This window comes from Xenopus laevis, chromosome 3L (assembly GCF_017654675.1).
Source record: "Xenopus laevis strain J_2021 chromosome 3L, Xenopus_laevis_v10.1, whole genome shotgun sequence".
Taxonomy (NCBI): domain Eukaryota; kingdom Metazoa; phylum Chordata; class Amphibia; order Anura; family Pipidae; genus Xenopus; species Xenopus laevis.
The window spans coordinates 70805836-70830314 of record NC_054375.1 but is presented as its reverse complement, the minus strand read 5'-3'; the positions used below and the strand labels follow the sequence as shown (position 1 = coordinate 70830314).

Here is a 24479-nt window from a genome sequence, read left to right as displayed (position 1 = left end):
CTCCACCATTCTAGCATCATTGTGGCAGAGCATAGAGTTGCGTCTGACTCAGTTACACTGGATGCTATAAAAATGGGCACAACTGCACTTGCTTTTGATGCAAATCCAGTGCAAGTTGTGTCTAGCATTTCCGAAGCAAAGGTTGTACCGATTAAAGGACACTGAGTTCAAAATACCTTTGCATCCAATTTAATGATCACTTAATGAACCCTGGAACTACCACTAGGTCCAGGATGGAGGTAGCTCCAGGGTTCCGCAAAAGGAACACTTATGCACCATGTATTAGAGAGCCATGATAAATGCAATTTGCATCCATATGGAAGCGCAGGAGTGTGTTTGGACACAAATATGCCAGGTAAGTGTGTCAACAAGTGCTCTTCATTGTATCAATTTCACAGAACCTTCAGCTATGGTTGTGATCACAATTGACCCTTATAGTCTTTTTGGTATAATCTATTTCATCTCCTTTTTTTTTTGCTCTGAAAAACAGTATCAGTCATGTTAAACTTGGCATAACCAGCATCTTTATGCAAAAAAACATATGTAATCATTCCCAGATTCAGATTCTGATAACTGCTGTCTGCCCCAACCTATGGGATAATAACTAACCTACTCTGCTACCTTGTTTGTCTGATTGTTTGAAAAAAAATTCACTCACAAGCCTAAGGCCTCAAATGTGTGCTGGTAAATACCAGTGACTGTGAAGCTCTCGGTGCTTTATATTTGCAAGCTTTAAGGTGCTTGCAAATAACTTGACAGACCAGTTTTCTTTGTCATTATTCCTTGGGTAACAAATTAGTACTGAAAGGGTTAATTTAAAGCAATCAAGTGTCAAGGGACTGTATGTTTGCTGATTGTTACTGAAAACAAAAATAAAAATGAATGTGAAATATTGTGCATATATATAACAAGATTTTTTTAAAAAAATATGGAGGGTATATTAATGCAAGCCATTACCTATGCCCATATAATGAATGACTGAAGAATTCCTAATAAATTGCAAAATCACGTCTGTGGGACTGGTTGCAATACAATTTGCTTGCAGACATTAAAATACTTTTTTTTTTTTGGTCTTACATTGCCTTCATTAGCACTTACAAACAGTAGTTGTGATTAATTCCCGTTTTTTTCTAATATTGTTGATGCCCATGCAAATAAAGAACTTATTCTCATTTTGACTTTTCTAAATGTCAGAAAAGTGCTCCTCGTCAATATTTGTATTACTAAATATAAAATGAAAAACTACACACAGAAGAATCTGCCAGTTTTTCCAGCAAGAGACTCCTAAAGCTTTTTACATGATTGTTGATATTGGTAATTTATTCATCAACAGGACTCCTTACAGTGCATGAATCCTATAGTCTAAGATTTATCAGCATGTGACAGATGGTTTGTCCCAAGTTCGTCACATCCAGTGGTCTATAACAAGGTAAATGACATCAATTACCATCTGTAATTACTGTAGCTGACAATTAATCCTCCCCAGTGATTATAGTTAGCAGTTTTATGGAGCCCGTCAGTCTAAAAATACCGCGTCACACAGCCAATTATTATTCTGAAATTTTGTTCAGTATAACGGTATAGCATTTTAATTAACTACTCGTGTACTTCTTCAAGTTTATTAAAGTCAACTGTTAGGAATTAATTTCCAAATTAGAGCATAAGGAAAGAAAATATCATAGCTTGGAAAATTACACCCACTTTTCTGCAAACTTTATAGAGATAGTCACGGCAGAGGATCTAATTTTCCTTCTACTTCCTGAACTGTCCTTAGCTCTGTTGTATTAATGTAGAAGCTACTTTCTGACTGCTAATATTAAAATTATATGCAGAAGAAATTAGGAACTTGTTGCTCTCATTTAGTTCTCTTGTGACTAAAACTTCAGTAATTGTACTAAAAGTTCACACCACAAAAAATCTGCCAGAAGTGGTCACTATGCTCTGACCCTGGTAACTTTCATATATTTCTGTCTATAGTGACTCAAAGCAGTTGATGAGGGTAAGCAAATTCTGTTAGGATGAGATGTAGGGCAAAAGCTCTCTGTATATTGAACTGACATGATAGCATTCTTCATATATGCAGTAGTAGTAGTCTGAAATGAGCACCTGACCACATTTTGGAGCATAAATGAAAACCACTGCTTTATGGAATTGGGTCAATTGATTAATCTACAACAGAAGTGCCCATACTTTACTAATGTGAGTTCTACTTTAAGTGATGTTGTTTTATTATGATCTACATCCATAAAAGCATTGAGCATGTGGTTCCATTGATAATATTACTTAAATATTATATTGATTTAGCAAAGAACTTATATTGCTATGATTAACAAACAACTATTTCTTAGGTAACCTTAGCATAAAAATATCTGAAAGCAAAGCATGAAATGGTGATTTAGACAATCTGTTTGTTGACAGTGTCTTGAGATCTACTGATCACCAGCTAAAGGTCTACTGGTCGATCCCAATCTACCTTTTTGGGCACCCCTGATCTACAATTTACAAACCTGACACATTCACCAATAATAATAAAGTCCTATCCCTGATTTTGTTTATTTTCTTAAACTTAATTATGTTAGATGTGCCTCTTTATTATAGGATGCAATTCACTTTTTATCCTGACTTTCATTTATATACTGTATTCATACTTTTATAGTATCTCCAGTTTTCAGGTTCCTTAAAGGAACAGTTCAGTGTAAAAATAAAAACTGGGTAAACAGATAGGTTGTGCAAAATAAAAAATGTTTCTAATATATTTAGTTAGCCAAAAATGTAATCTATAAAGGCTGGAATGACTCGATGTCTAAAATAACAAAACAGAACACAACTTCCTGCTTTACAGCTCTCTAACTTTGAGTTAGTCAGTGACTATAAGGGGGGGCACATGGGACATAAATATTCAGTGAGTTTGCAACTGATTCGTAACATGCAGCTTAGATTCAAAAGCAACTGCTATGACCCATGTGGTCCCCCTCAAGTCTCTAATTGGTTACTGCCTGGTAACCAATCAGTGGAAACCAAGAGAGCTACAAAGCAGGAAGTAGTGTTCTGGCTATTATGTTAGACATCCAGCCACTCCAGCCTTTATAGATTACATTTTTGGCTTACTAACTACTGTATATTAGAAACATTTTTCATTTTGCACAGCCTATCTATTTACCCAGTTTTTTATTTTAACACTGAACAATTCCTTTAATAACCCTAAACATTACTATTGCTTAAATGTAAAATACTTGGTAAAATTATTGGATGCACTATTAGTTTCTGTACACAATCATTCCTTCCAGAAGTGGGTAACATTTATAAGATATACATTAGCTCTTGTGGACCTTATTGAGTTGAAAGTATTTGCTTACTGTATATTAACATAATGCCCCAGCATCTCCCAATAATATTGCCCTCCACTTGCCTAAATCTGGTGATGGCCAAAGAAGGGTATTACCATTCAACTTTTGATACCTTGGACATTAAATAATCATCTTTATACAGCAATTGCAATATTTGCCTGTCCATTGATAAGAAAGATAAAGGCTTGCTTCTAACAAACCTGGCCATAAGTTACTCTTTTTGATGTACCAGTGCACCACAAAGCACAAAGTCTTTAGTGATCAAAGATTTCATCTTAAAAGTGATTGGTTAGAAATGCCGCTAGATATTTTAATTGCATTCGGTAATTAGCTTCTTTGTAATTCATTACTCGCTTGATAAAATATAAAGACTCATTTGCCTATTTTCAAAAGCAAAATATCAAACCCTACATTAAGAGGATGTTATAGCCATGTTTGCCTGACAGAATTTATTGATAGGTGAAATTACAAAGAAGATGCAAAAACATAAAACAGTCTTAAACAACTGAGCACTTTTGGTGTTTGACAAACTGTCACAACCAAGATTTGAACACAAAATGTGTATCTTCTATAAATTGTAGTTGATCCTACAACCTGTCACCCAGACATAAAAAGCTGTATAATAAAAGCCATTTTCAAATTAAACATGAAACCCAAATTCTTGTTTTTATTTAAACATCCATGCCTGTTATAAATCTGTTTAAGAATCTCAGCTGTCAATCATATATTGCCTGCCCCTCCTCTATGCCTTAGGCATAGAGGTGGGGCAGGCAATTACCTTCACTTTCCATTTTCCACTTCTTAGATGTCACTGAACTCCCCACATTCCCCTTCCCTCCTCACCATCTAATTGTGTATGGGCAACCTCCTTACCATTAAAATGAAAAGAAAAAACATTTAGAGCTATAATGTTATTTTATAAGTCGTTTATAGTAAAATCATGAATTAAAAATTAAATTCTAAGAATTTAGCAACAACAAAAGGCATGTTCTCATATCCATTATTAGTGTTGAAATCACATCGTCCTTTGCATTGTTTTATTTTCCTTACCTGTGCAAGAGTAATCATCAATTTTCAAATAGCCAGTTTGACAGACGCACATGAAGGAGCCTGGAGTATTCACACACACGGTATTTTCCCGACAGTAATGACGGCCTTCAGTACACTCATCGATATCTGTGAAAGAGTAAAAGTAAGAAGTATGAAACCTCCATCTGCAGGGCACACAACGATATTTATTGATTTTTCATGTGTCACTGAATATTCAGGACATATCATTATCTTTGCAAGAGTACTAAATATTGGGTCTGAACAAATGAACTAGCACAAGGTTATATGGCATCCAAATGAATGCTAATTGGAAAGAAAAAAGTAATTGAAATACCTCAGTAATATTTAAATATCGTTAAATTAGCCTTTCATAGTAAATGCTTGGCCTACATGCACTTTTTAATGAGGCATGTGTCCCTATGGCTTTAAATCCCTACCCTTCCTCATTTCCCTAGTTGCTGGGCAAAAGCCCATGTATCTAGTTTGCTTTCACCTATCCAAGTTATTGGCCAAGAGGTGTAATGAAAACTTCCTGACACAATTTAATATAGTGTATGGAAATGGGTGAATCTTCCTCTTTGGCTCCTGGTGTCCTAACCATCTGGATTTTCCCACTGAGCCTGGATTCAAGAATTCCCAAGATACAAATTTTATGGAAAACTTGCTCAATGTGTAACACATTTTCCTGGTGTTTTTTATGCTTGAAAAAAATCCAAAAGATGATGATAAATAAAGCACAAAAAAAACCAAGAAAAATGAAAAAGAATATTCAAATGTTGCTATATCTGCAGTGCACATATCTCTCATCCTACAATCAGCACAATGGAAAAAAATGCACATACTTACATTGGCAAAAATATCATGGAGAGATATTAAACTCTGACTGTGCAACAAATCTTTACAGAAATGTATAAATATTTGCAAAACTAAACATGCACCTTTATAAATAGGCTTGATTGTATATATGTGAGAGAGAAAACATGCAGGAATACATTCTAGTGTTTGTTACTGGGTTTTGAATAACTCTGTTTTTGCTCTCAAATAGTTGTAGCAGTATTATAATGATTCTTTTAAAAAAGTCAATAAAAATAACTATGTCAGGAGTGATAATTTGTTCTTTGCTGCTATAGCGATGCCATGTGTTGCTAAATATACCTTTCAATGTTGCTCAGTTTAATCGTTTCAATCAAATTTAATGAGCTTGTAATACTCTGTGTGCAAGTCAAGAGTTGATTTCAGGCAAACACTGGATAAAGCACACACTTTTCTTGCACAATTCTTGTAGAATTACAAGTGCACAAAGTAACTATGGAAACTATTCTTAGGGAAAAAAAATGATGCTACCTCCTTCCAAGCTCTTTAATGAAGCACATTGTTAAAGGCATACTGCCATTTTTATTATGGTGTCGTTTTTAATATGATATAAAACACTATGTGAATTGTAAATGATATATTCTATCATTTAAAGTTGTATTTTCAGACGAATACATTTTTTTGTTTTATTAATGGTGTGTGGGAGCCATCTCAGTTTATTAGGCATAGTCCTGTGCTTTCATGAACAGCCAGCACAGCACAATGCAAGATCTCCCAGTCTGTGCAATCTATAGTTTTGCTTCTATTTCTCCTGCCTAGGTGCTGTTCTCAGATGTATCACTAGGTGAATTTTAGCATTGCAGAGTTCAATTTAATCTATACAATGCTTAAACCTTCTCCAGCCTGCTGTGGCGCTATTGGGTAAATTTATCAAAGAGTGAAGTTCCGCCACTAGAGTGAAATTCCGCAGCTCTCAATTCATTTCTATGGGATTTTGAAAGGCGTATTTATCAATGGATGAAAGTGAAAGTTCACCCTTTCATAAAGACGCCTATAAAAATCCAATAGAAATGAATGGAAAGTGGCGGAATTTCACTCTAGTGGCGGAACTTCACTATTAACTTCACTCTTTGATAAATATACCCCATAGAGCATTTTGTCCGCCAGTGTTCAGGGCAGTGAAAATGGCCTGTTACTACTCCTGATAATATTAAACTAAAATTACCTTGAATGGTGACTATGAAGCAGTACCTCTCTGAGTGTGTCAGCCACAGTGCATTCCATATGATTGTAAGAGGTGATAAGCAGAAAGGGCCATTTTAACCACAACTGGTTTTCCCTCAGCAGCGGCAATCAAACCCCACTTTCCCCCCATGTGCTGTAGCCAGGGCAATTGCAAATGGGGAGCCTTTTTGCTCACAGGAAATTACACTGCCAATGGGCAACAAAGCACCCAAAATACCTTTTCTCCCTATGTAAATTGCCATATGTAAAATTGACTGCATAACTGCATAAAAAAGCTCCTTCTGCACTTTTTCAGAAAACACGTGAATTCCGTTTTACCAGAAGGATTCACATAGGGATAGGGAGCAATTCATAGGTGTTTTCCCTTTAAGAAGACTCAATTTTATGGTCAAATGGAATTCAAATGTTTTAAGCATTTACGTTTTTTTTTTCAAGTCCACAGAACTGTAATGTGAGATGGAAGAAGTCATGGTGATATGGCACAATGCAATTATGGACAGGTGTGCAATAAATAAAATAGTGATAACTACTGATTAATGACCCAATCATATATATCGCCATACAATTAAATAAGGAGACAAGTATAAAGTGTGATATAGACCCCACTCCACCAATCAGTGCAAAGTTCACGTTGGCTTTAATTGCTTAAATGGTAGTACTTGTATTTAATTGCATTGATGTTGAAACACAGCTTTGCAAGCGCAAGTAATAAACAGAGCCCAAAAGCTTCTCAAAATGTTGCAAAGTATTATTAATATGTCAACAATATTTAATAATGAAAGTCAAAATAGTCTGAAGTTTTGTCACCAAACTTTTTCTTGTCACATTTTCTTGCTGGTGTTTTTTGACGAAAAAAATGTAAGCCTGACACCCAACTACTGCAAGAAGACAGAATGAAGAGAAGCAGATGCTGAGAGGAACAGTGAACATAAACTTGATTATTTTAGAAATTATGCAAAATATTTAATCGATTGTATGTAGAAAGTTTCTTATTTCAGTATGCTGGAGCTTATATTCAATTTTCATTATCATTTTACCCTTTAAGTCAATTCCACCAATGACCACTTTAAGAGAAACAGATATCATCAATAATCTAGTCAGACAAACCTAGCACTTAAATCTCTAGATCAGGAATAGACACACAGCTATATCAATATAGTCACAGCTGCAGTGTTCAGTTATATACAGGTTGATCAAATACCTTTACCTTCACAATGAGACAACCCTGTATAATCTGTGTAAAGCTTGTATAATAAGTTCAACTTCCCCCAAGACTGTTGCTCAGTTTGAGCAGACTGCACTAACCTGTGGAGTTATTATACTGTGTAAAAAAAATATGGTAGCCAAATACACCAAACAACTTTAGGAGTACCGTAAGCTATGCTTATCAGCCGTTGGCCCTAATCCATCACACTATTTTACACAGACTGATTTCCCATTGCAGTAGCACATCATGAAACCTGTCCAGTGTAGCTCCACTCTTACATACAATATAAACAGGGTTCACTAGACCTTTGCTTACATTGTAGATCTTGCAGGTTTATGTTAAATATAAACAACTGTGAACTGTGCTGAAATTTGTGGGGAAATGATTGAACCTAGACAAGTATTTTCTATTTATTAAATAAAACATTACCATATCCAAGGTATATGTGAGAACAAGGTGTAAGTCTCTGCACAGTCGCTATCCATATGCCTTAGTAAAAGCTCAGTCTGTAAAAAGCATTTTCTCTCATTCTATATGACATGACAAATGTAATGCCATTTGCTGGGGTTTTGCTACCATCACAAAGGAAATATTTGTCGTATTTCATTTTGAGTTTTTCTAATCATTATCTAACTTCTAGGCAGTTGCCATGGAAGATTTATTTTCCAGAGCAATTTAAACCGTATGATCAATTGAGTTGTTCATAGAACAATATCCTTGTAGGTTGCAATCCACTTTACCAACACATTGAATACATACTGATGAACAATGTATTTAAAAAAAGAAGAGTATGAATTGGAACATAAACTTCCAAACATTTCTAGTCATGAACTTAACTGCTTACTGTCTCAAAACTGAGTTTTGAATTTAGTTCACAAGAGGAAATTTCAAATGCCATCTTATGATACATTGTTGTCTGTTGCTTAAATAAAATAAAAACATTCCATGTTTAATCTGCTGTTTATATCACTAGTATCTAGAAGTTATTCCAGTTTTATAATTTTAACAATTTTTATAATCATGGAAAACACTGCACGCAATAAAACAAAATTATTGTCTAAATGTTGTGTTTTTTTTATCCAGTACAAGGAGCCATAATTTTGTGCCTGCAGTTGTAGCAACTTTAACCAGTGAACTATTCAGGCAGCATTCTTGTGGCTATTTTAGCTGAAAACATTAGTCTGAAAGCTTTCCCTCTTCCTCACTCATTTGCTTTTGTAAGACTGAGTGCACATTTACATTGGCAGTCTATAGCCAGGGATAAAAATCAATAGGCTGCATTGAGATATTTGGCAGAGCAACTCAGCATGCACCAGCTTCCTACAACATCAAGTCTGATCTCGATCAACCAATGCATTCTTTGCTAACCCGTATTGCTGTATCTGTAGCATTGGCGTAACTATCCATGGGCATGCAGGAGAAGCCTGGGTGCAGGAGAAGCACCTGGGCCCCCCTTTTGCAATTGTGTACCAGCGCCCTCCAGACATGACTTATCGCTGCTCTGGTGGGCCCCAATGGGGTGCAGGCCTGGGCAGCATTGGTCTGGGGGCCCAGGGAGCATTTCAAAGGTCTCTGTGCTGCAGAGCACAGGGGCCGCATGTTTTTGAACAATTCCCCAAGCATTGGGCAAAGTGCAAAAAAAATGGCAGATTGAATGGGGAATTGTACACAAGCCCTAACGAGATGCAAAAGTGTTTTTTTTAAATCTTTATAATGGCATTTCACCATACTTAACCTGCAAATTGAAGTTGAAAATTAATTATTGTTCATTTAGTTAATTGGAGAAATTTCACCTGGAGAAGAGCTGTACATTTCCATCAATGTGAAGTAAATTCTTCAACCCTTGTATTCTTCTCTTAGTAAATTAGCAATGTTCTAGGGAATTTTCATTTTTGATGAAATTGCTCCAAATTTTCACGTTATCTCATCTTATAGTTAGCAATTTTTTAAACTAACTTTTTTTTTATTTGCAGCCTAGGGTTTTTTATTGACTATTTTTCATTACAAACTAAAAACATTCCTCACTTGCAGTGCTGGCCATACAGTGAAGAGAACGCCAATAATAATATCAATCCGGCTTTATTTTGTCACACAGTGCAGAGTCATAATTACAGTGGGTGTGCTATTTCAAAAGCTACGCGTTTCGTGCCTACGTGATTGGCACTTCCTCAGGGCACGAAACGCAGAGGTTTTGAAATAGCACACCCACTGTTATTATGACTCTGCACTGTGTGACAAAATAAATCCGGATTGATATTATTATCAGCGTTCTCTTCACTGTATGACCAGTGCTGCAAGCAAGGAATGTTTTTAGTTTGTAATGAAAAATAGTCAATAAAAAACCCTAGGCTGCAACTAAAAAAAAAGTTAGTTTAAAAAATTGCTAACTATAAGATGAGATAACGTGAAAATTTGGAGCAATTTCATCAAAAATGAAAATTCCCTACAACATTGTTAATTTACTAAGAATACAAGGGTTCAAGTCACCGAAGTCTCACGATAGCTGCGACCAGGAAGAGAACACTGCACGCCGGAGAGAGCTCAGCCACAGCAGCTTCACTATTGCCGCAATATTTTTTATTACATCCTATTCTGTTCTGAGATGAATTTCTATGTTCCACACTGGTGGAAAAATTCATGAAATTACGGAAAAAATGCCGAAATGGCAAAAGTTCGTGAAGTAAAGTTCATTGAAGTAAATGGGCATTTTTACACACAACAGCTTTTTACACGCATGACAATTTTTCTTGCTCCAAATGCATTAAAGTCAATTGGTGTTTTTTCTTATGGTGACTTTTTTGTCCTAATGCATTATAGGCAATGGCCATTTTTTCTTATGGCAACTTTTTTTCTCCAAATGCATTAGTCAATGGGCGTTTTTTCTTATGGGCGTTTTTTTTAGGCAAATTTTCTGCGGCGAATCGTCGCTGCAGTTTCGTGAGAATATTTGAACATGGCGAAATTCAGAATTTTGCTGCAAATCCATGGCTGGCGAATAAATTCGCTCATCACTAGTGGCCACAAAAACAGAGGCCACCAAAGAAACAAAGATTTTGAAAAACATTGCAGTTATTGACTTTTAAGTCGTTATTGAGAATTAAAATGTTCATTTATGAAAGTTCCTGTATTTTCATTAGACAAAAAGCCATCATTCAAAGAGCCCTAGCCACATTCATTAATATACATGAACATGGAATGACCTGCTCTATTAGTGCTTTCCATACATTTATACTATTTTTGGTCTCTCAGAAGATCTGAGAATGGGGAATGATTTGTTTCCACTATTCAAGAGGTCAAATTTGTCTATTGGAAATGTTTGTAAATGAATTCAGCCTCTGTTGTTTGTGACAGACGTAAAGGCACTAGGAGAACGCTTTAATGAGCTTATTATTTATGCATTAGTGTCCTTTTCTCTCTCTCTCTCTAAATAATATGTACAGTGTATATATATATATATATATATAGAAACTGCAACCTGACGAATTGGTTGAAATGAAGATTTTTACCAGATAGAATTGGTTGCACTGGCATGGCAGTTAAAGGGCGGCATTTGACTCTGAGCCTGATAATTATGCTTCATCTTAGTAGTACACACAGAGACCAGACAGTGTTACACTCACCTCCTGTGGTTTGCAGTATTGTCTTTTTTAAGGATAGAAGGCCTTCTATCCTTAAAAAAGACAATACTGCAAACCACAGGAGGTGAGTGTAACACTGTCTGGTCTCTGTGTGTACAGTGAAGAGCACGCAGTGTCTAAAAAAAAGGCCTTGTCCATGAAGACATTTTAGGTGAGTGCTAAAAGGCGTGATTTTTCCACCCCAAGTCCAGAGCTGTGGTAAATCACCCCTGTTATTTTTGGATATAGCTGCAGTTGATAATTTGAGATTATTTACACCGAAAGAGAAAACATCATGTGTGACATTCATTTTAAAGACATTTTCACTTATCCTGCAAACTGGAAGCAAGTGCATAGTGTATTAGTATACTAACTTAATATGCTTCATGTGTAGTGCTCCCATGTTTATGGTGCAACTCTGGTTTGCCCTAGCATTTTTTTTTTTAAATTTGCTAGTGTGCACTTTAGGGGGTTATTTATTGAAGTCCAAATGCCAAAAACTTGAAAAAATTCTAGTTTTTTTTTACTATAAAATCTGAATTTTTAGTCGGTAAAAAAAATCTAAATTTTCAGGATTTATTATACCCCAAGGATGGAAAAAGTCATAATCCGAAAATCTGGCAACCCAGACCTGTCTAGGTTGTATATAAATCAATGGGAGAAGCACCAAAGAAATCCTAATCTGCTAATCTGTTAATTAACAGGAATCTACTATTAAATACTGCTCCACAGTGATCATGTAACTTTAATAGCTAAATAATTGCGCTTAATCTGTGGACAGAAGCACAGTTTTGGATTGGCAATTGGGAGTACTGGAGGACAGAATCTGGGGGGTTTATGTAGAATCAGTCAGATTTGCAGATTGCTAAAATATTTGCCTTCTCTCTATATAGCTATATAAATATTGAATAAAGTAACCCCTATTGTAAAATATAAGGATATTCAAAGTTATTGAGGAGTCCCATGACCATATAAAAGCACGAGACCGAAGGCCAAGTGTTTTTTTTTACAGATAGGCAGTTCAGGGAGAGGATCTGGGCCAGCGGGACCCAAAAGAGGCAGGGCCTACCGGCCGGCCCAGTCTGCTCCCGACTACATGTGCACATTTCTCTATTTAGGTCTGGAGCGGCAGAGATTGGTGTATGGGAAATTTAAAAACCAATCAAATTACCTGTATGTCCCCAGTGCTTTGGAACCAATTCAGAGCCGGCTGGGTGTCATGCCACCCCCAAAATCCTGCTATTCTAGGCCCAAGTTTTGTGGCCCTCCCACAAATCTAGGCCTGCAAGTTATTTCTTATAGTATACATATTAAAAAAAAAATCTATCCTGTGGCCTTCCTGCAGCATCTAAACAACTTAATTATAAATAACAGAGTATACAAAGAGTTTAGATAGATAGTTACTGCTTCTGGAGAAATGTAATGCCTTTTATTACATATGGTGAATAGATAGATAGATAGATAGATAGATAGATAGATAGATAGATAGATAAACACAGGTTAGAAAAAAAACATTTCATTCAATTACTTTTATAAAGAAAAAATGAAATATAAAGTAAGCTGCCCACAATTTAAGGTGGAGGAATGACAGCTGATAGAACATGATACAACTATTAATTGTAGAGAATAGAATTTTAATAAGAAATACGTTCTAAAATCTATCACCACTTTATATTAGGCAAATGATAAGCACACTTTCTTCATGAGTCTGTACAGCTTGGATTAAATAAGTAATATTTATGCCTAAAGAGAGGCATGTTTTATAACTGGACTTGATTACATTCATTTCATAGTGTTACTTTACACTGGGGGTGGCCATGCATTATGACAGTTGGGTACCCCAGTAATCATTGACCCCCTTTCCCTAATCCATGTAGAGTGCAGTGGGGTTCAGTATTTACCTAGAACCACGGTCCTTTATGATCCTTATCCTGCCCAGTTCAAGGTGGTTACAATCTACCATGCCCTGTGTTGTTGAGGTGTGGAATCTGTATTTGCCCCTACAATGTAGCCAGGGGCCAAATTCAACTAGATATTTAAGTTATAAATTAAACCTTCAAAACCCTGGCCCCTTGAGTAGGAGAAATGAAAACAAATATTTGTCTGGATCCTTGTATATCCCCTGCACACATTTAGAGGGTCTGAATGCTAAAAACTATAGAATCCAAATTTTTAGCGGAAAAAAACTTGATTTCTTCAAGATTTATTGTATCTCACAGCTGCTAAAAGTCCTAATCCAAAAAAGTCCGCAATCTCAGACCTGCAGCGGTTGTTACTGGGAGAGGACCCTATCCTTTTTGAATGTTTCTGTGGTCTACACTGGAATTAGCCCAAAAATCTAACTATTTCAGGCTTTTCGGGTTTTTTTATCTAGTTTTTCCCCGATACAATTAAATAAAGCTTTTTTAATAATAAATAAAGTCAAATCGTGGATTCTAGTTTGGTCTGACTTTTTTAATGAAATAATCACAAAAATCTGGATTTTAATAAATAACCCCCTTAGTGTGCTATCATGTACTTTCTGATAAAAATAAATATACCCCCCCTTCCTCTTTTAAATGTTGTTGGTGGGTGTCCTAAAATTAACTGTGCTGTCCTGACGCATACAGTATTTAACACCCACACCATCAATTTTATCGATCAGTGATCCCCAACCAGTGGCTCGTGAGCAACATGGCTGACAGTCCACATGGGGGCAAATGTCCAATTATATCCTTTATTCCTCACCACCCAAGAACATTTTTCATGCTTGTGTTACTCCACAACTCTTTAAATTATAATGTCTTTTTTAAAAACCAGACAGGCAAAATTTTACCAGAAATGCAAAACTGTATTGACATAGCTGCATGCACATACTTAATAAATACTGTAATTAGCATACTGTAATTCATTAGCATACTGTAATGGCTGGGATTTGTTTATTCTGCAATGAGCAGAGCCTCAGCTGACATTCATCTTTTTCTAGGTTTTCAATATCAAAAGATATAAGAAACATCTCAAAGTTGCAGCTGTCAAGTCAGACATCATTAAGTTTCATTTAATGTTCTTGTTTCCAAATATTATTGGCATATCTTTTTGACATGCGTGACGGAGTGTGATTTTATAAATGAAATGTCATTTTTATTTTATAGTTGCAGGATAGCTATCAATCAAAGTAAACACGTATATAAAAGTGTCAGTTGGTAAAAAAATACACTGCATTACTACCAGGCTAGCACTGACTTTTATATCTCGAAGGCCAGTACCTATTGTTACAAGCACTTTAAAGGCAGGCACTGCACTTAATCCAACACAAGTCTCTGTAGGTCAAATAGATAATGTTATGAAAAACAGGAAATTAAATTTGGGAAAGAAGGAAACAACATATTCAAGAGGCATGTAGTATAACTTTTACTTATTGAACATGATTATGTTGCAGAATAGACAACTCTTGCTAAATTACTAAAAGTGATTTCTGATCTAGAAATGTTATTGCGCTAAACATATTGTAGCATAATAATTTGGGGGAACCAATAAGCTACTCTTCTTACTGTTTACAATGCAAGCTAAAACCTGTGTATCAGATAATTAAACTGGAAAACGGTAGTTAAATCAAATTCGATTTGATTATAAATGCCTTTATACACAGGGAATATTGTTTGAACACACCTGATTTAATCTCCACATACTGTACATCTGTAAGCACTACCTGTTGAGTGGCTGGAGAATCCGTAACATAGCAATGCTATGTTCTCCAAAGCTACAGATGAGTTTAGTGTTTGGCCATTTTCTATTTGCTCCTCCAGGATCTAGATCAGTTCATTTTCTTCATTCATCTTCACACACCTACTTTTTCCAGTTTATTCAAATCACCCCTTTGTCAACCTTTCATAAAATCCACGTGGAGAGTAACATAAATACAAGATTTGCCAGATTGTTTCAAGTCTTGGTAGACTGGAACATTGCCCTGGTTATGAACATTTTTATCCCAATACTGTAATGGAGTAAATGTATAAGCAGAGTGTGATGTATTGTGTTTGGCTTGTACAAGTATAGAATCTATTATTTGAAATGGTTTGGACCTGGGGTTTTCCAGATCTTTTGAATCACCATATAAGTCTGCTCAAAATCATTAAAACATTAAATAAAGCCAATAGGATTGCTTTTCCACCAATACTGATTCATGGAGTTTAGTTACCATCAAGTACTGTTATTATAACAGAGAAAAAATAAGAATTATCTGCTCATAATGGCCTCTATAGGACTTGCCCTTCTGTATAACAGATCCTATACTGGTACCACACCTATTGCTTGGACGGTGTCAAAGTGTCCCCTAACTAGTTCTCTGTACTGGCGGTGCAAATAAAATTTTCAGTTTAAAGGTTTTTGTTGTAATAGAAAATTATGCTAAGAGCTGGTAAAAATGACTGGTCTCTCCGCTAAGAAATCTTCCGTTCACAGGTGATTCCATTCCACATTCATGTTTATATGGACTTCACATAAAGCTTGGTGGCATTGTTTTCCTAAACAACTGGCAGTTTTAAAGATGAAAGAAGTGCTTATGAAAGTCGCATACTTTCAGACTTGTTTTTTTATCTTTCACATTTTTTTATCATCCACAAGAACAGCATTTCTGGTCTTTTAAGGAGTAAATAGGATAATTTTGATAGAAGGAACCTTTTAAGCAGTCGTACCACATTTTGTTTTTGTAGCTTTCGAAACAGCTTTGGATAATTTATAACATGCAACCTGCTGCCAAGCACATTTGTTGGCCCAAGTGAACACAATCCATACTTAGCTAGCATACCTTCACAGTAAGCATTATCTTCTCGAAGAGCCCGAAAGCCATCACGACAAATGCAAACTGCTTTGTCATCTAGGTTCTTACAGATGGAATATCCCATGCAGTTGTGTCCTTCTGAACAGAAGTCATGTCCTTTAAAAAAAACAATTGTGTAGAGTTTATTGTCCTCCCTCATGCAGTTGATATTTTCATAAACATAAAAAAACTATTATTCAATCAACAGTGACACTATGATGGTTTAAACAAAATTTCATTAGCATTAAAGGAGAAGGAAAGCTACGGAGGCATTTTATTGCCAATATATTAGCTGCAATAGTGCAAGCTAGAATGCTATATTTATTCTGTAGAATGTTTTACCATACCTGAGTAAAAAGCTCTAGAAATTCTCTGTTTGTTTAGGATAGGAGCTGCAGTATTAACATGGTGTAACATCACTTCCTGCCTGAGTCTCTCCCTGCTCTGGGCTCAGATTACAGTAGAGAAGGGAGGGGGAGGGGAAGAGGAACAAACTGAGCATGCTCACGCCCAGGGCAATGAGGTTTAAGATGAAGGCAGGAAGTCTGATACAGAAGCCCATGTGTACACAATAGAAGGAAAGAAATGCAGTGTTTCTTTTGACAGGGGACTCAGAGCAACATTACTTTGGGGATTTACTGGTATATTTAGATGGACTTTTCTGATTTTCTGACTTAGTTTTAACCTTTCCTTCTCCTTTAAAAGACAAAGTCAGTTATTGTTACTTCTATTATTTAACTGTATTGTTATTCTTCATTATGTATAAATGTCTTGTGTTCAGACATGAACCCCAGATGCAATATTTTGTGGAATAAAGTGTTAGTTTCTTTGTAAACCAGACTGCAATAAAAACTGCAAAAAATATGAGTCAAGTCAACTAGGTATCTAATAACATGGTTCACTCATTTTTTATTTGCCTCTAGTTCTTGCAGCAACTGTTTATATTCCTCGCTATTTAGATCACTAAAGCCAATTATGCCAACTTTATTATTCACACTGTGTGAAAATGTTACTTCATACAATTAGATTACTCTATCCAGTAACCATAGCAATAAATGCATCTCAACAAAAATCCCACACAAGTGATGGAATCCACAATTCAGAATGAATCTAATTGAAACTGTTGACCTTATACTGAAAAAGAACAAGGTTTACTTTAATTAATAATCAGGAAGTATCCAAATTCTATCACACACACACACACACATATATATATATATATATATATATATATATATATATATATAAATATATATATATATATATATATATATATATATTGACAATTAAATATGAAAGAATAAAGGATACCAGAGCTGCGAGCCCACTGTACCCAGCTGTTTTGAACTGTATCTTATATTTGCTGGCAAGTTACTACACTTGAATATAATTCAGAAGCAAAACATCTGCTTTCTTGTGGTTTACATGTCAAATACAATTGAAAGAGTAAATATGTACTTGTGAATTGAAGGCTTATACCTGGTATAGAAATTATTTAAGAGTTTTCTTTTTAAAAGTTCTTTTAAAGGTTCAGGTCAGGCATCCTAGGATACATCCTACCGCCAGGAATTTTACATACAAAGGTACATTTTAAGGCGTTTTTTCCCATCTTGAGCCTACTGCCATTTACTTCCAATATATTGTGTATATCTGCCCCTATATTCCCATTATTTTTTTTGCATTTTCTACCACCGTTCCGTGCTATACATGACTGGAACAAAAGATGATTTTTGAAGAGAGCATCACAGTATCTGTTATAGAAATTAGAAGGAATAAGCAGGATCTATGACTTCATCCTATATGTGTAATTATAAAAGAGACTCCCAACCTTTACATGAGTGTGAGATCTTTGCTTCAACAGCACTGTGAGATTTTAAGCCTATGTAAAATTTCTGAAATACACCTCTGAGCAGCCTATCATGCAGATGAATGCAATGGTTTGTATTATTATAGTATATATTGATATATACTGTATATATTTAATGTTCTTTTTTAAAACATTTTACTTTTCAATTGTTGCTAAAAACTTTATAGTTTTAGCTATTGCTAAATGCTCTGTTAACTAGAGATGTTCATGTGATACACAGTTGTACTGAAAAACAAATTAGTTAGTGGATTGGTGTTCAGCATTATTTTACATTCATATAACCATATGTTGACTTATCAAAGAAAAAATCCTTTTCCAGTCTGTTGAAAAAAACAACAAATATACAGTATATCAGTAATCTATCAAGCTGCTAAAATCTTTACATATTTATCTTGTGATTTTGCATCACTCCTATTGCTAGCTGAGAAATATATATTTTAGTCTTATTGTCCCCTGAAGCCAGTAGTTGCTAGGCAGCAATATAAAACTGTATTAAATAAGAGGAAGCAGAAGAGGAAGGGGCAAGCTGGTGATTAAGGCACATTAGAAATAAATGATGGATAGGAGACATATTTAATTGAGTACAAGAGGTCAGCAGGATTACCTTATGAGAAAAAAGAACTGGTTAAGCAGATAAAGGCACTGCAGGTTATACTAGACTTAATGGGAAGGAAAAATAATTATTTCAGTAGGAGAAGATGATAAAGGGAGTTAGAGAGGTGTTTTGGCATCCTGGATTCAGTATATTAGATAAAATGAATTTCATCTGTATAGATAGATGTTATTGTACAGTATATAGGCCTGTCTGAGTAGGGACCATAGTGATAAAAATCTTACTTTTTGCATACCAGATTTCATATATGTTCATTTTAATATATATATATACAGTATATATATATGTCTTAAATATATTGATAATGGGTTGAGTGCAGAGGACTCTTGTATTTGTCTATATGTATTTTGTGGTATGAGCCTCATTGCACCCCCGCCTAATGGTTTTAAAAATTAGTGGTGAGCACAACTTTCTCTTGTAAGAAAGAGTCGGGGAGTGTGGATAAGTTTGCTTTGAAAGTATGGCAGCCTTTAGGTCTCGTCAGTGTCGGACTGGGACAACAGGGGCCCACCAAAAACCCTTTAGACCAGGGGCCCACTCCAAGTATTATTTTCTTCCTCTCCTCACTCAACCTCTATTCTCCTATTCTCTTTACATGCTATAACCTATTATTCCATCTATTTAGCCTCTTTATTCTCATAGAAATAGACATTGACCATGAAATAGGCCAAATGTTTAGTAGCAGGAGGGCCCACTGACACCTGGGCCCACCGGGAGTTTTCCTGGTATCCAGGTGGGCCAGTCCGACACTGGGTCTCGTGTATTTTTATAAGCAGTTAAAAGATATGTCAAAATGCGTTAATGTTAAAGTGATTAGAGTGCTATTCTATAGATTTTTGCAGTTTACATTCATTAATTTTTTTAAGTCCAAGATATTCAGGGGTAAATGTACTGTTAATACAACTGAATTTTGTAACGACAGCATCATCTGCTGGTCAGTTTCCAACTGTTAAGCAGTTGAAGAAGTCAGGAGAAAGAAAGAGGTCTGGTCTGAAGTTAGGAAAAACATTAGGAACCTCAAATAACTTATCTCACATCTTTCCTAACCAGAACAGTAGACCAGCCTTCTTTCTTTCTCCTGACAACTTCCTCCACTACTTCATGGGTGGAAAGTGACCAGCAGGTGGTGCTGTTATAACAAAATTCATTCATAATAATAGTACATGTATCCCTTGATATATTGGAATGAAAAAAAATAATGAATATAAATTGCAAAAGTTCACTCTCATGAATTTTACATTCACTCATTTTAAAGGTTTACTTAAAATTTAAAATTAAACATTTCCCAACTTCTGTTTCTGCACCGATACAAACATTTCCACTCTGCAAGTTAGAAACAAAAACTGTGTTGCTCAATATCATCCTAATACTCAAATGATCCAAAAGTGAATATAATTGCACAGAGATGAAGAAGAGTAAAGAAGAGTGGAAAAAAGCCGATACTATTCCCCTCAAGGTGCAATTACACTATAGGACTAAGAAATATATATCTTATTGTGCTCATTAGTTCCAAGGGTTTATAAATGAACTGTCATGCTCCAAGTCATGTATTAGGTGTGATAAACCATCATGTCAAATAAATTAGCAATGTATTCTTTTGAACCCATTACTTCCTTACAAATACTGTACAGGTATGGTACCTGTTATCCAGAATGCTTGGGACCTGTGGTTTTCTGGATAAGGGATCTTTCTGTAATTTCGATCCCCATAAATCTGCTAAAAATCATTTAAACATCAAAAAAATTCATAAGATTGTTTTGCCTGCAATAAGGATTAATTTCATCTCTTTAGGAACAAGTACGATGTGTATTACAGAAAAAAAGGAAACAGTTTTAGTTATTTGTTTAAAATGGAGTATATGGGAGATGGCCGTCCGGTAATTCGGAGCTTTCTGGATAATGGGTTTCTGGATAATGTATCCCATATCTGTTTATGACATTTTTCTCATGAAATTTGGATAGACAAATGCAATTTTTAATTTCTGAAAACAAATTATGTAAATTCTAACCATCAGAGGATAGTGACTGTTCTCATGTGGGTGTAGGAGTGTCCTACCTTTGCAAACTTTGCAACAACTGTTCCTCAAAGTGATATGCTGAGATTGGGGACAGTTCAGGGGCAAACATTCTGGTGATTCAATACGCCGCATTGTATTATCCTGCAAAATAATGCACAATATTAGGAACAGTTACAAAAACAGCTCACACATATTGACGCAATACACAAACAGGGCTTGCAAAACCACAATTACCGGTATATTTCATACCAAATTTTTTAATAACTTGCAGGAGTAGTCTCACCAAAACTTTACTGTGTAGTGGGGAACATGTAAAATACATAAATGTTACTGCCTTAATGTAACACAGCTAAAGTATTTTAAGTTTGTAGTTTCATCAATCCTGGCTTGTGAGTTTGGTCTCTAAGTTGTGGAGAAGTGAAAAGACCCAGGTGTGAAGTGTGACTCCATTTTAGGGTTTAAAAAAAAAAAAAAAAAAAAAAAAGCCAAAGAGCAGGCCTGGTCTGAAGGCTAAATAGGGTAAATAAATGTGAATGCTAATTTTTTTTAACTATCCCTGGAACTACATTCATTTATAAAGCACCAACGTATTTCATAATGATGTAAATAACAGTTAAATATATACACCAATACTGTTGGTAATGAGGGAATTTCCTTAAAGGTTCCACATTCTAAAGGGTCAGGGGTTAATGAGACACAAGTTATTAAGAGCTCAAACTTAAAATGTCATATATGTTTGACCTTGTTATATACTGTAATAAAGGGTGTCAAGCTAAATCTTGGGCAGCAATGGGATCGAGGAAAGAGCAGACAAAATCCATGCAATGTTTTAGGCTCAGGCCAAACAGAATTCCAATTGAAGGATTAAACTTACCTAACACTGTGCATAGCCTCACCATGAACAAAATTGCTGCTCACTTTTTTATAGACTGTGATATACAGGAAAACACTAAAGAGTAAAATCCCATGTGAATAAGTAATATTGAATGCAAAAGAGAACAATTTATATAATGTTTTTTTTACAAATAAAGGACAGGGCAAATTTGATCATTATATGGACATACATAATTTGTATTCCTTTTACCAAGGGGTAATCCTACATGTTATTTATTTGGAACTTGGAAAACAAGTTAACTGGACTGTTTATATATACTGCACTATTAATCCTTAGAGATTCATCAGGAAAATGTCAATGATTTAGTACTGCATGATCCTATCAGTTTGTTTAATGTTTACATCACAGTTAGGTTGCATGAGGTACTGTTTTCATTCAAGGTAATCAATTTATGTCTCTCTTGGGTACATATCTGAGCATCTGAGTCACTTTATACAGATTTTAGAAATAAGTTTGCATATACACAATCAGTATTGATAGCCCCATATCCACTACTTGTATTCAATTAACAGTTGGCTCATTTATTCTTTGGCTTGATATCCTCTTTGCACGCACCACAGTAAGGGCAATGGTAGATGAGGAGATCAGTCGCCCACAATAAATCTCCTCTCCTGTAGGCAACTAATCTCCTCCAAATGCTTTCCCTCCAGTGATAAAGTGAATTACTGGTGGTAAAACAGATGCTGCACTTCTGCTTTCCAAAGTCGCCCAAGTTGCCTCAAGAGGAAGTATGGCAAAGCATTTGGAGGAGCTTATGCCACAGCAGAAGAGTAGATTTGTCACAGGCAACTAGTCTCCTCTTCTACCACATCCCTAAACTCCTAAGGCATAAGGGCTTTGCTATAATAAATTCAGTTTAGAGGGCAGGGTAAGGCTGCCTAAGGGCTAAGCTACATGCAAGATTCTATAGTATGGGGTCAGATTGACGGATCGCGTTTTACTAGATGGATGTATTTGCACCAGTCAAAAAACAATGGAATTGTTAAAAAAAAAAAATCTGTTGTCAACTACATAAAAGATTTAACACACAACATTACTGTCCCCGGGAGGGAATGCTGCATATTTATATGACCTTAAAGGAATTGTTCAGTGTAAAAATAAAAACTGTGTAAATAAATAGGCTGTGCAAAATAAAAAAGACTAGCTAGTTAGACAAAAATGGAATCTATAAAGACTGGAGTGAGTGGATGCCTACGATAATAGTCAGAAACTACTTCCTGCTTTGCAGCTCTGATATTGCTTACCTAACAGTAACCAATCAGTGACTTGTGGTGGGGCATATGGGTCATAACTGTTTGCTTTTGAATCTGACCAGCATGCTAAGGATCAATTGCAAACTCACACAGGGTTGAGTTGAGGCAAGTTGAGGCTGTCGCCTCAGGCGGCAGCGCCCCACTAGGTACCAGGGGCAGCAAAAATGCTGCTCCTGGTACTTTAAGAGCGAATTTCCAGGGGAGGAGGGCAGCAGCAGCAAATGCTACTGCCTCAGGCGGCGGAGGGGCCAGGATCTCCCCTGAACTCACTGAACTGTTATGTCCTATGGGGGGGGGAACTAAACATGGTTAAGCTTTGTGAGCTTGAAACTTTTACATTGTTATTAAAGCCCAACCAGATACGGTATACATACAAAATTGTCATCACTGGAACCAACCAACTACTGCACTACATATGTTGTGCTTTATGTATATTTGAGAATATCTCCTGTTATAAAAAATATATTACAGAAACTGTGGAGCTAGATGCTGACTCCAGCATTGTTTGTGCTCTGTGTCGCTTACCTAAAAATCCAGCTTTGCTGAGAACAAACGTTTCCGCTACACTATTTTCAGAACCTATGCAGCTTGTTACACATATTGAATACAATGTAGGCAACCAGCCAAGTTTCTCTTTCAAGAACCTGACACAACTTTAAAGATAAATATAGCTAAATTAAAAGCTAGATAGAGAATATTATTGTGGAGGCAAATCTTTCTATTTAATATTTAGCCACATAGCAGGATGTGTGAATATTATGGCCCCATCTGTGTCCAGATTGTCTCACAAGCTCCTATATACTATACCATTTTTACAAGCATAATGTCACTATATTTTGATTGTTTAGCCTCAATGGTCATCAGATTCCAAAGGACATGAGTTCTACTGTGCAAATCTGAGCAACTGTCTGTAACTGGGTAGAAATGTTGGCCTGTACAAACCCTTTCCGTAAAATAAAAAAGTAATTAAACTGTTTCTTTAAATGTAACTTAATTATACTGTTTACCTATGCATTAAAGCAGTGAATTGCAGTATTCTCTGCTGTCTCAGTCCATCATTACAAGGCCACAGTCATAAACAGTGATCAGAAGAAAGGTTGAACCTTTATTGCTATGTATCTATGGTTTAGAGGTAATTCTAGTTCTGTGCTTTTGGTCTTTGCATGCAAACTGCCAGTCTGAATGCTACCTCTGTGTGTCAGTATCTTCAATCAGCATCTGTAAATATCATTTCAGTTTATAAAATTGATTATGTTGGCTGAATCCTGTTCCATGTGCTAAGTCTAGATAACATGGAGAGGGGTTCATTCTGAGGTCCTTATTTTTAATTAGCAGCTGAAGAAATCATTGGATGCAAAACATTTTTATTTTACATAAAAAAAATATTAGATTGGTGTAAGTAAACTAATTTGTTCTGCCTTGAGATTTTGTTAGTGGAAGTAGATATGCAATAATTGGTTAGAAAGTGCTCACTTTGAAACAATGATGAAAGTGGGGTGGCAGTTTAAGAAGGATGACACATTTGTAAAACTCAAAATACATCAATAAATATAACACAGAACTGCACATTGTTTACAAAATAGCAATAATAGCTGTCCAATACGTTTCAACCCCAAAATGTGTCTTAATCAGGTGATCACAAAATGGGCAAGTATAGCTGTAACATTTTGATGTGACTTGAAGATGCAACTTCATAGTTAACAGGCTGGCACAAGACTGGACCATGTATTCCATCTATCGTGCAGAAAAAAATGTCA

At 35.7% G+C, this 24479-nt stretch overlaps 1 protein-coding gene across 1 annotated transcript in view; it reads right to left on the bottom strand.

The window, feature by feature from the left end:
• The window catches only part of nell2.L (neural EGFL like 2 L homeolog), a 127787-nt gene that overhangs the window by 36352 nt on the left and 66956 nt on the right, over nucleotides 1-24479 (bottom strand). Inside the window, 3 exon segments of the mRNA NM_001086890.1 lie at nucleotides 4398-4523; nucleotides 16066-16194; nucleotides 20613-20715. Coding sequence (NP_001080359.1) covers nucleotides 4398-4523; nucleotides 16066-16194; nucleotides 20613-20715 — 358 coding nt within the window.